Consider the following 15,640-nt stretch of genomic DNA (forward strand, 5'->3'; position numbering starts at 1 on the left):
TGCACGAAGAAATGCAACAGAAGATTTAGCATACAGCATTGAATAAGTTGTGAGTGTGAACTTTAAAACTGATCATTTCAGTATCTGTATCAAAGCAGGAAACTTAACTGTTGCTTAACTGTTACTTAAGTTAAGTGTTACTTAACTGTGTGTGTATATATAAAGTATCACGGGTTTAAAAAAAAATATTAAGCAGCACAACAGTTTCCAGCACTGATAATAAATCAGCATATTAGAATGATTTCTGAAGATCATGTGACACTGAAGACTGGAGTAATGAAGCTGAAAATTCAGCTGCGCATCACAGCAATAAATTAGATTTTAATGTATATTAAAATAGAAAAACGTTATTTTACATCATAATAATGTTTCTCAATATAAAATTTTTTCCTGTATTTTTGATCAAATAAATGCAGCCTTGATGAGCATAAGAAACTCCTGTAAAAAACATTAAAAATCGTTCAGGTCCCAAACATTTGACCGGTAGTGCATATATATATATACATGTGTGTGAATATACACACACACACGCACTACTTTTGAAAGATAAAATAATTTATATGAATATAAATACATATTTTTTTCAGTGTAAGATCTACTTGGTTTACAACATAATACAATAAAATGAGTAACTTCTACAGCACCTGATGCAGTAGCATTTTAAATCATTTCTATGAATTCAAAGCTAAAAATAATTGAAATAAATGAATAATTGAAATGATTTAAAAATATTTTAAATCAGTGTTGTCGATCTATGGAGTGGAAATATTCAATCCACACTGCAGATTTTGTCATCTGAAGATTGTTATGACTAAACACAGGTCAGTGTGGAACGTCCACAAGTCAGAACAGGTTTTTAAATATCTTTGGTGCTTGATCACACTCTGGTATTTGTTGTCGTTCCTGACGTGTATAAGGTTTGGTTCAGGTCTGAAGAATCTCGGTGTTTCACAGGTCAGTATTGTTTAAGAATAAAATAGCACGCTAAATAAGTCCTGAAATGAAATTATCCAATAAGTAGAGAATGTAAGGTTGGGCTCCACTCAATTAGTTAGTCATTCTTTGAATACTGTAGCCTCTTGTATTATGTTTTTCAGATGCTATCAGGGTACATTTAGCATAAATTCAACATCATTTTCAGTAGAGAGTACAAGTTAGAAAAGTTAAAATAATGCTACAGTAGCCTACTTCCCAATGATATAAAAATGATTGTATAGATGATAGGTCAATACCATTCCATTCATGCTAAAATACACAAGTAAATTAGGTCTTAAATACTTTATCTGGATGGCAAAAACAGTGCTAGTAGTGCCTCAAAAGTAATTGGAATCAAATAATAACTATTGACCATGCCAACCAAGAGTTGAAAAGAAAAGTTTTGAGTGAGGAAAAGAAGCTGGCAGAGGAATACGGTGAGCGTCAGGTTGCTTCCATCCTTAAAATTTCAAAGACAGCAGTTCATAAGAACAAGATCAAGCTGCACACATTGGGGACAACAAAGCTACAGACCAGCAGAGGGCAAAAACCACTCTCCACTGACCGGGATGACCACCAACATCTATAATATTGATAAAAACTATAATTAAAAATAAAAACTATAAAAGAACAATGTCATGTAGTGGCCATTACAATATACTGTCAAATAAACCCAGTGAGTTATGAACAGCTCTGAACCCTAATATTGCTTTAAGAAGGGGATAGGCCGAGGGCAAAGGTCAGCTCAAATATGTCAAGAGAGACCCCTTAATGCTTTAGGGACAATATAAGAAGGATTATTTATTTTAGTAAACATTTACTTTACTTCAAGAGCTTCGTGAACACGTTTTATGGCTTTAGTTCAACTTTAATAATCCTGGATTGTGTCTCAGAGTCAGAAGCATGTCATTAAATCTCTTGATTCGTATGGATTACTCTCATGAACTTTTTGAAGCTTGAACGTTTTAGTGGAATGGACTTTCAATGGAGGAATAGAAACTCTTTTAGGTTTCATTACATGACATTCAATACATGACAGTGTTCTTTTATAGTTTTTCGTTTTTTTTTTTATTAGAGTTTTTATCAATATTACAGCTTTTATTTATATAAATGATGACAGAATTTTTTATTTTTGGGCGAACCATCCTTTTTAAATTCTTGAATTGTCTTCATATGTATACTGTATGTCTTTAGATGTAATGGCTTCTTTACCACGGTCTCTGTCGCACTTGTCTTTCACTTGTTGGAGTTTGAGCAGGAAAATCCCAGGTCATGTGACGCGGACACATTCAATAAAGATTACAGTAATCCAGCTCAATCTCCTGAACAGGTGCTTAGGCCCAAACTCAGAGGTGTGGATTTAGATTTAGAGATTTAGTGCACATCAAGCTGCACACATTGGGGACAACAAAGCTACAGACCAGCAGAGGGCAAAAACCACTCTCCACTGACCGGGATGACCACCAACATATTCCAATGTCACTCAACAACTGTAGGATGACATTAAAGGGTTAGTTCACTCAAAAATGAAAATTAGCCCATAAATTACTCACCCTCAAGTCATCCTAGGTGTATATGACTTTCTTCTTTCAGACGAATCCAGTCGGAGTTATATTAAAAATTGTCTTTGATCTTTCAAGCTGTTTAATGCCACTCAGCGGGTGTTGCATGCATCAGTCCAAAATAAGTGAAATAAAAAGCGCCCATCCATTAAAAAAAAGTGTCCTTTAAGTGACCTACAAAAAGAATGGCAAACGGCAGCTGGGGTGAAGTGCATGGCGTGGATGGTTCGAAACAGGCTCCTGGGGGCAGAGCTGAAGTCCTGCAAAGCCCTTTTTCAATGAGAAGCAAAGAAGAGCCAGGCTGAGGTTTGCAAAAGATCATAAGGACTGGAGTAAGGTCATCTTCTCGGATGAGTCCAATTTTCAGCTTTGCCCAACACCTGGCCGTCTAATGGTTAGACGGAGACCTGGAGAGGCCTACAAGCCACAGTGTCTCGCACCCACTGTGAAATTTGGTGGAGGATCGGTGATGATCTGGGGGTGTTTCAGCAAGGCACATTCATCTTTGTGAAGGGAGCGCATGAATCCATCAAATCCATCAAACAAAGCTGAGCTGCTTGCATTTTTGTGCCAGGAGTGGCATAAAGTCACCCAACAGCAATGCGAAAGACTGACGCATGAAAGCTGTGATCAGGGTTATTCCACCACATATTGATTTCTGAACTCTTTAAGTTAAAACGTCAGTATTGTGTTGTTTAAAAATGAATATGAACTTGTTTTGAAACTAGATTTTGACCAGTTGCCATTTTCCGCAAATAAACGCTCTAAATGACCATTTGTTTATTTGGAATTTGGGAGAAATGTTGTCAGTAGTTTATAGAAAACAAAAAAATGTCAATTTTACTCAAACACATACCTATAAACATTAAAACCAGAGAAACGGATTATTTTGCAGTGGTCTCTTCATTTTTTTTCCCAGAGCTGTATCTTTAACAAATCAGAGAGTCAGGGAGAGGTGTTGGTTTGAGTTGTAGATCTTTTCAATAACTCAGCTGGTTTTGATTTCTATAATGTTATCCTCAGTTTGTCAGACATATATTAATTACGTCCTCGTTAATTAAGAGGCTGAATTAATTTTTTAATCATTTGTCTCATAAGGACCATTTAAATGGAACTACTAAAGGTAAAAGAAATGATTAGTTACTGGATGTAAGATATACACTTTTTCTTATACATAACTACTGTACATTTCAACCAAAATTTAGATTTGTTTAAAAAAAGGTCTAGTGCATCAACTACCAAAATGTATGTCTTTAGATGTAATGGCTTCTTTACCACGGTCTCTGTCGCACTTGTCTTTCACTTGTTGGAGTTTGAGCAGGAAAATCCCAGGTCATGTGACGCGGACACATTCAATAAAGATTACAGTAATCCAGCTCAATCTCCTGAACAGGTGCTTAGGCCCAAACTCAGAGGTGTGGATTTAGATTTAGAGATTTAGTGCACAGCAAACAACATCTAGCCTCCCTTTCGCTAAAGGACAGTGTATAATAGTGCGTCAGTATTGACGCAATCCTATTAAATGTACTGAGATATCAAGTTAAAGACAGTACGGTTACACCTGTGAGCAGTGGAATATCATAATATCATCAGTGGCCTACAGCTGTGCTCAAAACACTCATGGCTGTTATACATCTCCTCAATATACGGCATCAATTTGTGATTTATAATCCCATTATCAGTTTGTTCCTGGCAGATCAGGGCAAGGACTCAGTGTTCTGCCCATTAGTTATAGGCCAATTAGTGCTGGACACTATTCAAACATAAAGCAGAGCATCTCTGGCTCTGTTCAGATCAGATGAGTATCTTGTATTCAAGATACAAATGAGATGGTACAAATTCATATGAATTAGCCAACAATTTGCCAAAATGTAAAGTAGTTACAAAATGCCATGTGATTGTGTTGGCTGTGTTTAGAACAGAATACTACAATATCTCAGTACTTACAGAATACGGCACAGTATACACTGTCAGCACCTGACCCTGTTTAATTTAGCGAGAGGAATCAAGTTAGGCAGGATGGTCAAATAATACATCAAAAAGGAGATGGAAGTTTAAACTGAGTGCGTTGCATTATTGGATATTCCACACAGTAAGCTCTTGTGTGCTGCTGATTTTGGCACATGTAGGTCAGGCTGATATGAAATGCATAACATTTGCATACTGTGCACAGTATACATACTAAATACTGCAGCAATAGTGTGCTGTTCCAACTTAATAATATGCATACCGTGTGCAAAGAGTGCATATTTTCTGCATATACAGAATAGATTCATTAGATGTCCTATACTACATTTGTCAAAATGAGCAGTAAAAAAAAAAAAAGATGTAAATGTGTGAAATATTGTATCCCACAATTCAATGAACTTGACGTTCTATTTCCAGTATGATGGATGAAACTGAAGTAGTATCAACTACATTCATTATTTGACAGGACTGCCAATAAATAAGATATTTTTTTTTATATATAAAACTGCATTAAAAATGCTAAATAAACTACTTGAATTAAGCAAAAAAGGTCATGTGACAACAATGCATACAGTCTGAAATGCTTATTGTGGAAAGCCTACATTTTTCTCCAATATTTATTTTTAAATAAATAAAGATATTTACTTGCATCGAATAAAGAATTTGAACACTAAAATTCTAAAGTGACATAAAAAAAACTTTAGATGGACCATACATTATATTTATTTTGCATCGCTAACGCACACAATAAAACATACAAAAGGATCATTCCTGTATCAATTCAATCAGTTCAAATCTCATAAATGCACTGTTTCGCGCTTAAACACATTGGACAATTTTGAAAAACATTCAAGAACAGATTGACCAAAAACAAGTCGAACACACAAACGCCATCTAACCAGATAATGTAGCATCTTTGTATGCAAAACAACTGCAGAAATCATTTCACAACCAACCACAGAGATCAGCCGGACCAAAAAGTACTTTTACTGACTTCTATGCAAATTACGAAACTGGAGGGGGAATTTCCATACAGGATCAGAGCAATAAATCACCGCAGGGTAGAAGATAATGAGAGGGGTGGAGAGGAGACATTTTCTGGGAGGAACTTTCTTCTGTTAATAAGAGGGACTGAAATGGATGCATGAAGATGCTGGATGTAGATATGAAATAGTATGATTACAGAGGGCCAGAGATGGCAAAAACACTTGGATTCAAAGCTGAGAGGTGTGTCAAGGCACAATGTGTGAAGTTCAGTGCTGATTTTGGTCAAAGCACCTAAAACCTTGCTGGTTGCATATCAAGATTTTTTTTATTTTTTCAATTTTGCTCTCAGAATTGGACCAAATAAGAAGGTTATAAATTGTAAAAGAGTGTTCAAATCGAATCGGGACTTCTATAAACGCTGGGAATTAAAAAAGATCTGCTAGTGTGAGAAAAAAAGATTTCAGAGCTCAAACACTCAAGAGGTAGAAGAGATTCTCTCTCTGCTTATTTGGAATTTGGGAGAAATGTTGTCAGTAGTTTATAGAAAACAAAAAAATGTCAATTTTACTCAAACACATACCTATAAACATTAAAACCAGAGAAACGGATTATTTTGCAGTGGTCTCTTCATTTTTTTTCCCAGAGCTGTATCTTTAACAAATCAGAGAGTCAGGGAGAGGTGTTGGTTTGAGTTGTAGATCTTTTCAATAACTCAGCTGGTTTTGATTTCTATAATGTTATCCTCAGTTTGTCAGACATATATTAATTACGTCCTCGTTAATTAAGAGGCTGAATTAATTTTTTAATCATTTGTCTCATAAGGACCATTTAAATGGAACTACTAAAGGTAAAAGAAATGATTAGTTACTGGATGTAAGATATACACTTTTTCTTATACATAACTACTGTACATTTCAACCAAAATTTAGATTTGTTTAAAAAAAGGTCTAGTGCATCAACTACCAAAATAGCAAATGACGGTTTTGTCATGTTATAATCTAAACTAAATACCAGAAGCTATTCAAAATGACATGTGTTTTCTATACATGAACACTCCATATTACTAAGTGTTACAAATCTAGCATCACAGCTGTCATATAGCAGGGTGATTATAACTAACTAAAATTAAAACTATTAAAAAAACTTAAATAAAAAAAAAAGCTGAAATAAATTAAATGTATTTTATTTCAGCTAGTTATTACACTCTAACAAATGCTGGGTTAAATACAACCCAGTGCTGGGTAAATGAAATAGTATGATTACAGAGGGCCAGAGATGGCAAAAACACTTGGATTCAAAGCTGAGAGGTGTGTCAAGGCACAATGTGTGAAGTTCAGTGCTGATTTTGGTCAAAGCACCTAAAACCTTGCTGGTTGCATATCAAGATTTTTTTTATTTTTTCAATTTTGCTCTCAGAATTGGACCAAATAAGAAGGTTATAAATTGTAAAAGAGTGTTCAAATCGAATCGGGACTTCTATAAACGCTGGGAATTAAAAAAGATCTGCTAGTGTGAGAAAAAAAGATTTCAGAGCTCAAACACTCAAGAGGTAGAAGAGATTCTCTCTCTGCTGAGATTAATATTCTTGTAGTAGAAACACTCTGATGATTATCAGTTCTCAGTCACAGTATTTGATGATCCATAACGGTGCAAATCCAGGCATTCAATTCACCAACACATCAAGAGAATATGTTATACTGTATAAAATGCGTACATTATGGCATGCTATGATATGCATACACTGAATCTTTTTAGTGGTTTTGATGGCCATTTGTACTTGCAAAAACCAAGTTTATTATCTCACGTTATGAATACAGGCAACCTTATGTGAGTCACTTGACATTTGAGCAAAAACAGACACGATATGCACTGAGAAGAAGTTCAAGCACAATGGAAGACTGAATTCAAGCAGCAATTATACTGTAAGTAAATAAATAAAACATCTACAATACATGATCTAGAACAGGTTTACATAAGGTGGGAGGGAAATGCTACGGAAATGTTATGGAGCTGGTTATCGATTTACTTACTTATAGATACAGTATGTTCATATTGAGTTACACAATACATAATGTAATGAGTAAACTGGGACATTGCGTTTTGTTTTGGTGATGCTGTTTCAAGCTCTTTGTGCTGGTTATACCCTGGATTACATTTCAGCAAAGAATAGGTAGCATTTCCAGCATACTCCGAATACATATTTTCAGTAAAAACAAAACCCTGTCTTCTGCAAGCACCCAGCGAGCGATTGCTCAACGAGAAATAAGACTTTTCTGAATTCAGAGGGGGTTAATGTCTATGAATTCATCAGCACAAGTTTAACATGATTTACTGTAAACATCATTACGAAATGATATGCTTTTCCCCTTACTAAAAAAAAAACGTGTAAAATTTCCAATGTTGATTAAATCAGGAAAACAAAATACTATGTAGTATATTATACAATAAATAATAATTCTCAATTATATTTACTATAGAGTCTGCTGTAAAACTAAATAATGCCAGCAAACTAAAATTATGGCACAGCTTGTTTTCATTAAAGAAACAAAGTCAAGTGTTTTATATTGTGATATGGAACGAGTCGTGTATCCAGCTGTCTTTGGATGTCCCGTTTTTAGGAGATGTATCGTTTCCATCTGGCGTTTCGGCTGGCGTCATACCGGACTCAGTATAATATTCCTCATCTTCATCAAAATAACCGTTCTCCATCCCGTAGGGTCCATCCGCACTGGACACAGCGGAGAGGTCCTGGCAGCTGCCCTTGTACTCCTGGATGGACTCGTGAAGGGACCAGAGCTGACAGAGCAGGGACATGTCCTGCTGCCGCAAACCCACCTGCGCAAACAAACTCTAATGAGTGCTTATGGAAACATCAAAGGGACAACTCATTGCACACTTGAACAAAGTGACCCTTACTTTGAAATCAATCTGTGGTATTTAGTCAAATAATGGATATTTTGTGTTTGCATTCCAAACCTTATGTTCTTTAGGTTTAGCTTTGTTCTGATATTGTAATGATTTGAACCTTTCCCAGTGGTGGTTCAAGTGTTACAGCAAAAGGTAATGCACAAATATACTCAAAAATAGATTCAAACAGAACCTGTCGTTTTTAAATGTTTAAGCCGAGCATCACAGATAAGATAGGAATGTAGGAAACAAACATGTTTGTTCAACACATTCAAACTGAACATTTTTGGGCAACACGGAGTAGTTCTGAATATATGAACCGAACACTCAAATCGAACAAATTTTTGCGGATCATGGTCGCGTTCAAAACATCTGAAGCGATCATCTGTGGCCATCGCAGGCGAGTTTCGAATGTATGAACCGAACACTGGAATCGAACATAAGTAGCGAACATTTTTTGTTCATCACGCGCACAGTCGGAACATTTGAATCTAACACTGTTGAGAATCAGAAGTGTTTTAAAAAAAAAAAAAAAAAAAAAATTGAAGATCAGGTTCACTTTCAAACCATTCAAAGCAAAGATTTTTGGGCATCACGAATGTACGAAACCGAACAATTTTGTTCATCACAGGTGAGACAGAAAAAAAAAAAAATTCGAGTCGAACATTGTTCGACTAGTGGACTAAAGGAGCATTAAAACATTAAAATGAATCACTTAGGATTATGGTTATGTTAAAAAAAATCTGAGGTGGACATTTTTGTGCATCACAAACTAGCATTTTGGGCATCACTAGTACACTCAAAACATGTGAATCATATTTTGGGCATCACAGACATTTGTTCATCACTTGCGCAATCGGAACATTCTAATGGGAATCAAAGGGGTGTTCAAATAATAATAATAATAATTGGGCATCACAAGTAGGCTACAATCAGAACATACGAATCGAAAATCGCTGGGAATCACGAGTATTAAAAATAAAATAAAATAAAACATTTTCCAGGATCACGGTCACCTTCAAATTATTCGAAGCGAACATTTTTGGGCATTACAGACTAGTTGCGAACATTCGAATCGATCAATCTGGGCATCACAGGCGCGTTCAATTCCTTTCATATGACCGTTAAGTTCCTTCCGAACTTTCGAATCGATTCGCGTCCCAAAAAAGTTATATCCGTGACTACGCTGTCCAAACATGTTGACTAGATAGGAAGGTCACTAGGCTTTAAAACACAGCCACTGACAAGGTAAATGAACGCCTGCAGTCGGGAGAACAGCTGTTGCTTACTATTCTGAACCCTTACCATCTCTTTTCTGAGCAAAGCAAGGGCGGCATCCAGGTTTGCTGGTTTACTCGCCAGCAGATTGTCCGTGTTATTCCTTCCTCGGCTCAAGTCGTCCTGAATCATGGTCTTCTTCACATACATCCTCTCCATCTCTCTCCACGAGCCGCCGCTGGAGTTGAGCAGTCCGCTCAGGCTCTTGGGCAGCGGCGGCAGACCCTCAATACAGGCCAGTACACCGCCCGCTGCTCCATTCCCAACCTTACCATTCATACTAACATTCACAAATAGCACGCTCTGGTCACAGACGAGTGTACAGTAACGGCATGTGATAATTTTCTTAAAGACCTTTACACCCTGACGTCGAAAAACCCATGTAACAGCCACTGCTCCGAACAACACTATAAGGCTGCAACTCGCACTTCCTGTCGCTTTAAAGAGACCCAGAGCAGACTGGGCGTGGCCGCCGATGACGGACAGCGAGGTCATTGAATATTCATGAGAATTAAGTTCTGAATTAATCTTTTCTTCCGATCAAAGCGCAGCCAGAGCTATTGTCTGGTAACCTACATTTTCATCAGATGTATGACATTATTTGGACTTGCTACTGACCTGTTTGAAAAACAAAACAAAACAGTAATTTTAGGAAAAACAAAATAATAATAAAATAAAAGAAATAATCAAAGTAAATAAATAAATATATAAATAACACAAATGAATGAATGAATACATAAATAAAAGACCAAAGATTTTGCAATCTGTTCTCAATTTTATGTTATTTATTTATTATTGTTTTTTAAATATACATAATATTATTTGGATTTGCTACCGACCTCTTTGGAAAACAAACAAACAAACAAAAAACAAACAAACTAAAAACTTTCATTTTAAGGAAAACAACACACACACACACACACACACACACTTAAAATATTTAAATCAAAATTTAATCTGATCAAAGCACAGACCAAGCTTTTGTCTGGTAACCTACATGTATAATATTTGGATTTGCTACTGACCTGTTAAAAACAAAACAAAAACAAAATTTTAGAAAAAAGTAAAATAACGCCCAAAAATAAATAAAAACCCAAAGATTTTGTAATCTGTACTTGGTTTTGGTACTGACCGGTTTTAAAAAAAATATACATAATTTGAAGAAAAACAAAATTATAATAAAATAAAAAAATAAATACATAACATAAAAGATGAATGAATGTAGTTTAAATAAATAAATAATAAAGATTTTGCAATCTGTTCTCAAAAATTGTTAAAAATATGTGTATATTTTAAGTATATTTGTATATAAACATGGACTTAAAATAAATTCACTTTTAAAAAAAGTGTTAAAAAACATATACATACTTTTATAAATACAAATGTGTTGCATCTCTGATGTTATATTGTAATTTAGCATTGGTATTTTGATTACTGGGTTAAATCCAGATCACAGTCCTCTAATGGCAGCTTGAGAGGACATTGGCAGGAAATGGCCAGATGAAGTGACTCAGGGTGAGGTCAGGGCCGGAATCCCGACACGGAACAAAGGTGTCAGCAGCAGGCAGATGGTGAGCACGAGCAGCCACCGACCCGCCCCTCTGACACACACACACACACCCAGCTGCAGCTGGACACAAAGCACTGACATGAGGCCATTACAAAGACAGCTGCATGTGCACACACAAAGACAAAGCTGCTAAACTTCACGGCCTCCTTTACCAACCAATGAACTACATACACACAATGAACACAAAAAATGAAATCCACAATATGGTTGAAACTGTTATCGATGTTGGAGACTCTTGAGAACAGTGCAGTAGGATAAATATCTGACCATGGGGACATTGTGTCATGTAAAAAAAAAACAAAAAAAACAATGTAGACCCAAACAATTCACTTTTTACTGGCTCTTATGTCATTTTTCTGTTCTGTACTGTATCAACACAAAACACGCATTACGATGAATATGACACGCCATGATATTCTGCTTGGGTACATTTGGCTAAGATCCATTTACAGTATGTTTTCATGTCATCATCATATGTATAATATAATGGGTCAAATATTAAATACAACTTTTCAGTTTTCAATCACCCTCCAGGAAGTGACAATTTTTGGAGAAAAATAACAGTACAGACAGCTGTGTGCGATTTTTTTTGTGTGGTAGCTATTAGTTGGTTTGTGTCACTCTAAAACATTCAATCCTGTTTGATATAATGACCCAAATCAGTCGGCGCTTAATCTTTTAAAACTTCAGCTCTTATTTCAATCCTGTTAAATTGTTAACACAATTAAATTAAATTTAGCTTGACCTCAACGTATTTTTGCAAGGGGCCATTCACACAGAATGCGTTTTTATTCCACTGTGCTGCTTTTCCATTGTTTTTCTATGTCAACACATGCTAGATGGACGTGTTTTAGGGCTGCACGATAAATATCGCATGATATTTAATGCGCATCTCGTCAGTAAAGCCGGTTCTGTAATCAGCGGTAAATCTCTACACATGCGTGCTTTCACGTGGAGCAGCATTTACTACACAGAGCCGTTGTTCACTGACAAGCTGCGCAAAACATGCGCAAAATAGTGTTTGTCTCTCAAGTCTTTCGCAGCATCTTGCGCAGTGTTAATAAAAACGCAGTGCTCAAGGTAAAAGAAGTTCAACGTATATTTTGCGTTTTTTTCAGTTTACTACCACGGCACTTCACTTTTCTATTTCTACACTTTTTTTCTTTTTGCAGCATCTCAAGCATGACACGGCATTTTAAAAATACGGTACTCAAGTTCAAATTAATTCAACTTCGTCAAGAGACAAATGATTCGAAGTGAACATTTTTGGGCATTACAGACTACTTGCGAACATTCGAATCAAACATTTTGGGCATCGTAGGCATGTTCAAATCGTTCGATATGAACATTAAGTTCCTTCCAAACTTTCGAATAGATTCGACCATTTTTTTTCCCGACACATTTTGTGTGAACGGAATCCCGAGTCTACTTTATTCTGTAACGATACTTCCTTAAAATTACAAACAAGCATATTCATTTTAAAAATGTTACAGAGTTAAAAAGGTATCAGAATGATCCACATGTAAAACTCAGTGAAAATATGTAAACAAAAGAGTGTTTCACAAAGACAAAGGGCTACCGAAATACTTAATAGAACATTTATTTCAACAAAGTTAACTACAACAGTTTACAGGCAACATGGCAAACAAATTAATCAGGCACAATTTTGGGGTTTTAAAACACGATAGAAAATCCACTTAAAACATACAAACATTTATAACCACTTAATAAAATTCTCACTTTTATCTTAAAACGGAGTATCAATATAAAACCATTTTAAAACAAAAAATTTTGCCCTAAATTGGCCAACAATAAATTGTGCAAAGTTTCGCTCCCAACAGAGAATGATGCATTAACAGCACGGTTTGCCTCGAGAACTTGTTAAAACGGCATGCATACATTACGAATGACAGCACCGACGCCTGCAGCACCTCAAACACTAAACAAATCAATGCGTCCTGCCTCTTTTTACGAAGGTAAATCAATGTTACGCTCACGGGCCTATAAGTGAACCACGCCAAAAGCAACATCTGCGTGTTCTACAGGTAACCTGAGCAGCGTGAACTCGTCATCAGGCATTGTTTCCTTCTAAGGTGGATCGCTGGATCTGAAACACAACAATACTCGTGACTTAACTATATATCATCACATCAGGAGGTTTTAACCTGCACACCCAATATTGACTTCTGGGTGGGGTTAGTTTTTGAACGTGCGCATTCCTCTAGAGCACAAAGTAGATGTGAAATTATTATGCAGAAGGTGGCACAAGCTCCGCCCCCAATCATGGCCAACCTGACAGAGCTGTTATTGATGACACCGAGATGTAAGCAACCTTGCAAAACCTGATCCGGCAGAAAGCTAAGCACATCTAAACCCCACAGCGGACAGCCAAACGCGTGCGAAATTCAGTACTGCTGATTCGACATGAACCGCGGACATCAAGGACAGTGAGTGACGCCTCTTTAAACCGCTCACTCAGTTTCATCTAAGCTGTCAATCGCACCCAACAGTCTTCCCATGATGCAAATGCTCTTGTTACAAAACCGAGGTAGAATAAGTCAGTAACTGCACAAAAGTACAAAAGGAAATGTGGCACGCTTTTTAGGGTATTGTGCTACCAATGACTTACATACATTTATTTTAACTATCGCTTATAGCTATTGCATTGGAATTAAAATATCTCACCACTATGACATAAAAATTATTTATTATCTTTCTATTCGAAGCTATACCTGAGATATGAATATCATAGTAAACACCTCTCCTAGCTTTACTAAAGCCCTATGGCCTGTACTTCCTTTCAGTGACTATGACAGACAGGAATCCAGATGTTCATTAATTGTGGATTCAGGTACGTTGATGTGGCACACGGGGCAGTGGACGGTGATCTGGATCGGAGGATTGTTTGCTTGCTGATCCCTGACTGCAGGCAGAACCGTGTCTTCCACCTCCTCTCTCTGCTGCACTGTGGACGTGGCGGACTTGTCATTTGTCCGCTGGAAGTAATCAAAGATATGTTCCGATTTACGCTCTTCCCACGATCTCTTCTTGGCTCCTGAAGGCGTCGTCCCTGATGTCCGGGGGCTGCCAAAGCTTCTAGGGCTTGGAAAGTTGGATTCAGGCTTTTCGGAGCCTCCAAAGTGCTTCGAACTGGACGCTGAAGTAGTTGTTGAAGTACGTGAACTTTGGGGACTGCCAGTGTTTCGGAATCCTGAGCTCGTAGCATCTGATCCTAGTTTTTGGTTACTTCCGAAGGGCTTTGAAAAGTAACCCGGTGTGCCAGTTGCAGACTTTTGGGGGCTTCCCAAATCTTGGAATTTCGAACTTTGAGCACTGCTTCCGAAATATTTGGAGAGATGCGACTCTATTGAGGTAGGCTTTGGCACTGTGGCACTGTATGAATGATGGTTATTGATCAGGCTAGTTTGCCCGTCTAAGGCACTAGACGAAGATGGTCCATTGCATTTAGCAGGGTTTGCTGTTGAGGCATCAGTGGCAGGCTTGGAGGAACCAGCCGTACTGGCTGCTCTCTCTGGAGATTTGAGGACTATGGCCTGGAAGAGATCTCGTACCGACCTCTGCTTGCCTCTTAAGTCATTGACTTTGGCAATTCTCACAGGTGAGCCATTGACGTTGATGAAGGCATTAGTGTTACTAACAGACTTTCTGCGGGGAACATTCGATGCACCTGAGCTGACTCTTTTGAACGAGTTTGCCTCGATGGGCTGTAGTCTTGGAAGAAGCGGTGAGTCAGGAGGAGAGGCGAGAGGTTCGGGTTGAGCTTTAGGAGGACTCTGACTCTGCTTGTCCGTGGAAGTCTGTGTGTTCCCTCCAAGAATAAACCCTCTCCCACTGAATGGAATGACATTTCTGATGTCTTGTGAGCCAGAGCCTGCAACACAATACATATAGTTCAGTCATATAAAGCTAAAATTTGATTGTCCAGAAAAGCGTACAGTGTGGGGCTATCAAAACATTGCTCTTTGTTTGTTTGAGCAACTTGATATTGCAACACTGGCTCAACCAATGGAATTAGTTTGGGGTGGGACCATCTGTTTGTTTGACCAATGGCAGACAGGATTTGTGTTCATGAAGCCTTAAGGTGCGTTCACGCCTTTGTACAACCCGTAATTACTACTTGTAAACTCAGGAATTTCCGAGAGCTGCCACCTGCAATACCTGACCTCTGCAACATCATCTAGAAAATTTTTAAATGGCAGTGACTTCAAAAGTAAAATGTATTTCAGCCACTGATCAACAATGGGACAATACAAGTTTATTAAGCATAACGTCTGTAATTGTTGTTGCAGTTTTGTCTACTAATTACAGAAATTGCACAGATTAATTTTGGCATTAACATTGTTGTCACAGAGCACCATACAGCACCGAACAG

General features: G+C 37.3%; 2 protein-coding genes and 1 long non-coding RNA gene across 3 annotated transcripts; 1 reads left to right on the forward strand and 2 right to left on the reverse strand.

Annotated features, from left to right (window-relative positions):
* Nucleotides 1-5,217: 5,217 nt before the first annotated feature.
* On the forward strand, nucleotides 5,218-7,874 carry LOC107742211 (uncharacterized). Its single transcript, XR_001640293.1, has 2 exons — nucleotides 5,218-5,974; nucleotides 7,042-7,874. It is a non-coding gene; the product is annotated as an uncharacterized LOC107742211 (long non-coding RNA).
* Nucleotides 7,416-10,105, reverse strand: fam89a (family with sequence similarity 89 member A). Its single transcript, XM_016555106.1, has 2 exons — nucleotides 9,705-10,105; nucleotides 7,416-8,327 (listed from the first exon to the last, which is right to left on the reverse strand). Exons 1-2 carry the CDS (start codon nucleotides 9,954-9,956, stop codon nucleotides 8,052-8,054), a joined length of 528 nt encoding a protein of 175 aa, XP_016410592.1. The 5' UTR covers nucleotides 9,957-10,105; the 3' UTR covers nucleotides 7,416-8,051.
* A 2,778-nt stretch (nucleotides 10,106-12,883) lies between these two features.
* LOC107742209 (sprT-like domain-containing protein Spartan) lies at nucleotides 12,884-15,214 on the reverse strand. The gene has a single exon (XM_016555104.1). It carries the CDS (start codon nucleotides 15,153-15,155, stop codon nucleotides 14,055-14,057), a length of 1,101 nt encoding a protein of 366 aa, XP_016410590.1. The 5' UTR covers nucleotides 15,156-15,214; the 3' UTR covers nucleotides 12,884-14,054.
* Between the last annotated feature and the right edge of the window lie 426 nt (nucleotides 15,215-15,640).

The sequence above is a fragment of the Sinocyclocheilus rhinocerous genome, unplaced genomic scaffold (assembly GCF_001515625.1).
Source record: "Sinocyclocheilus rhinocerous isolate Xijiao unplaced genomic scaffold, SAMN03320098_v1.1 scaffold2752, whole genome shotgun sequence".
NCBI classification, from domain to species: Eukaryota; Metazoa; Chordata; class Actinopteri; order Cypriniformes; family Cyprinidae; genus Sinocyclocheilus; species Sinocyclocheilus rhinocerous.

What these genes read in the sequence shown, in the direction of transcription:
- fam89a (XM_016555106.1), bottom strand. Translation starts at nt 9,956, where the DNA reads ATGAATGGTAAGGTTGGGAATGGAGCAGCGGGCGGTGTACTGGCCTGT. An exon ending in CTTTGCTCAGAAAAGAGATG is followed by an intron (nt 8,328 to 9,704) that starts GTAAGGGTTCAG and finishes TTGTTTGCGCAG; the next exon opens with GTGGGTTTGCGGCAGCAGGA.
- LOC107742209 (XM_016555104.1), bottom strand. Translation starts at nt 15,155, where the DNA reads ATGTATTGTGTTGCAGGCTCTGGCTCACAAGACATCAGAAATGTCATT.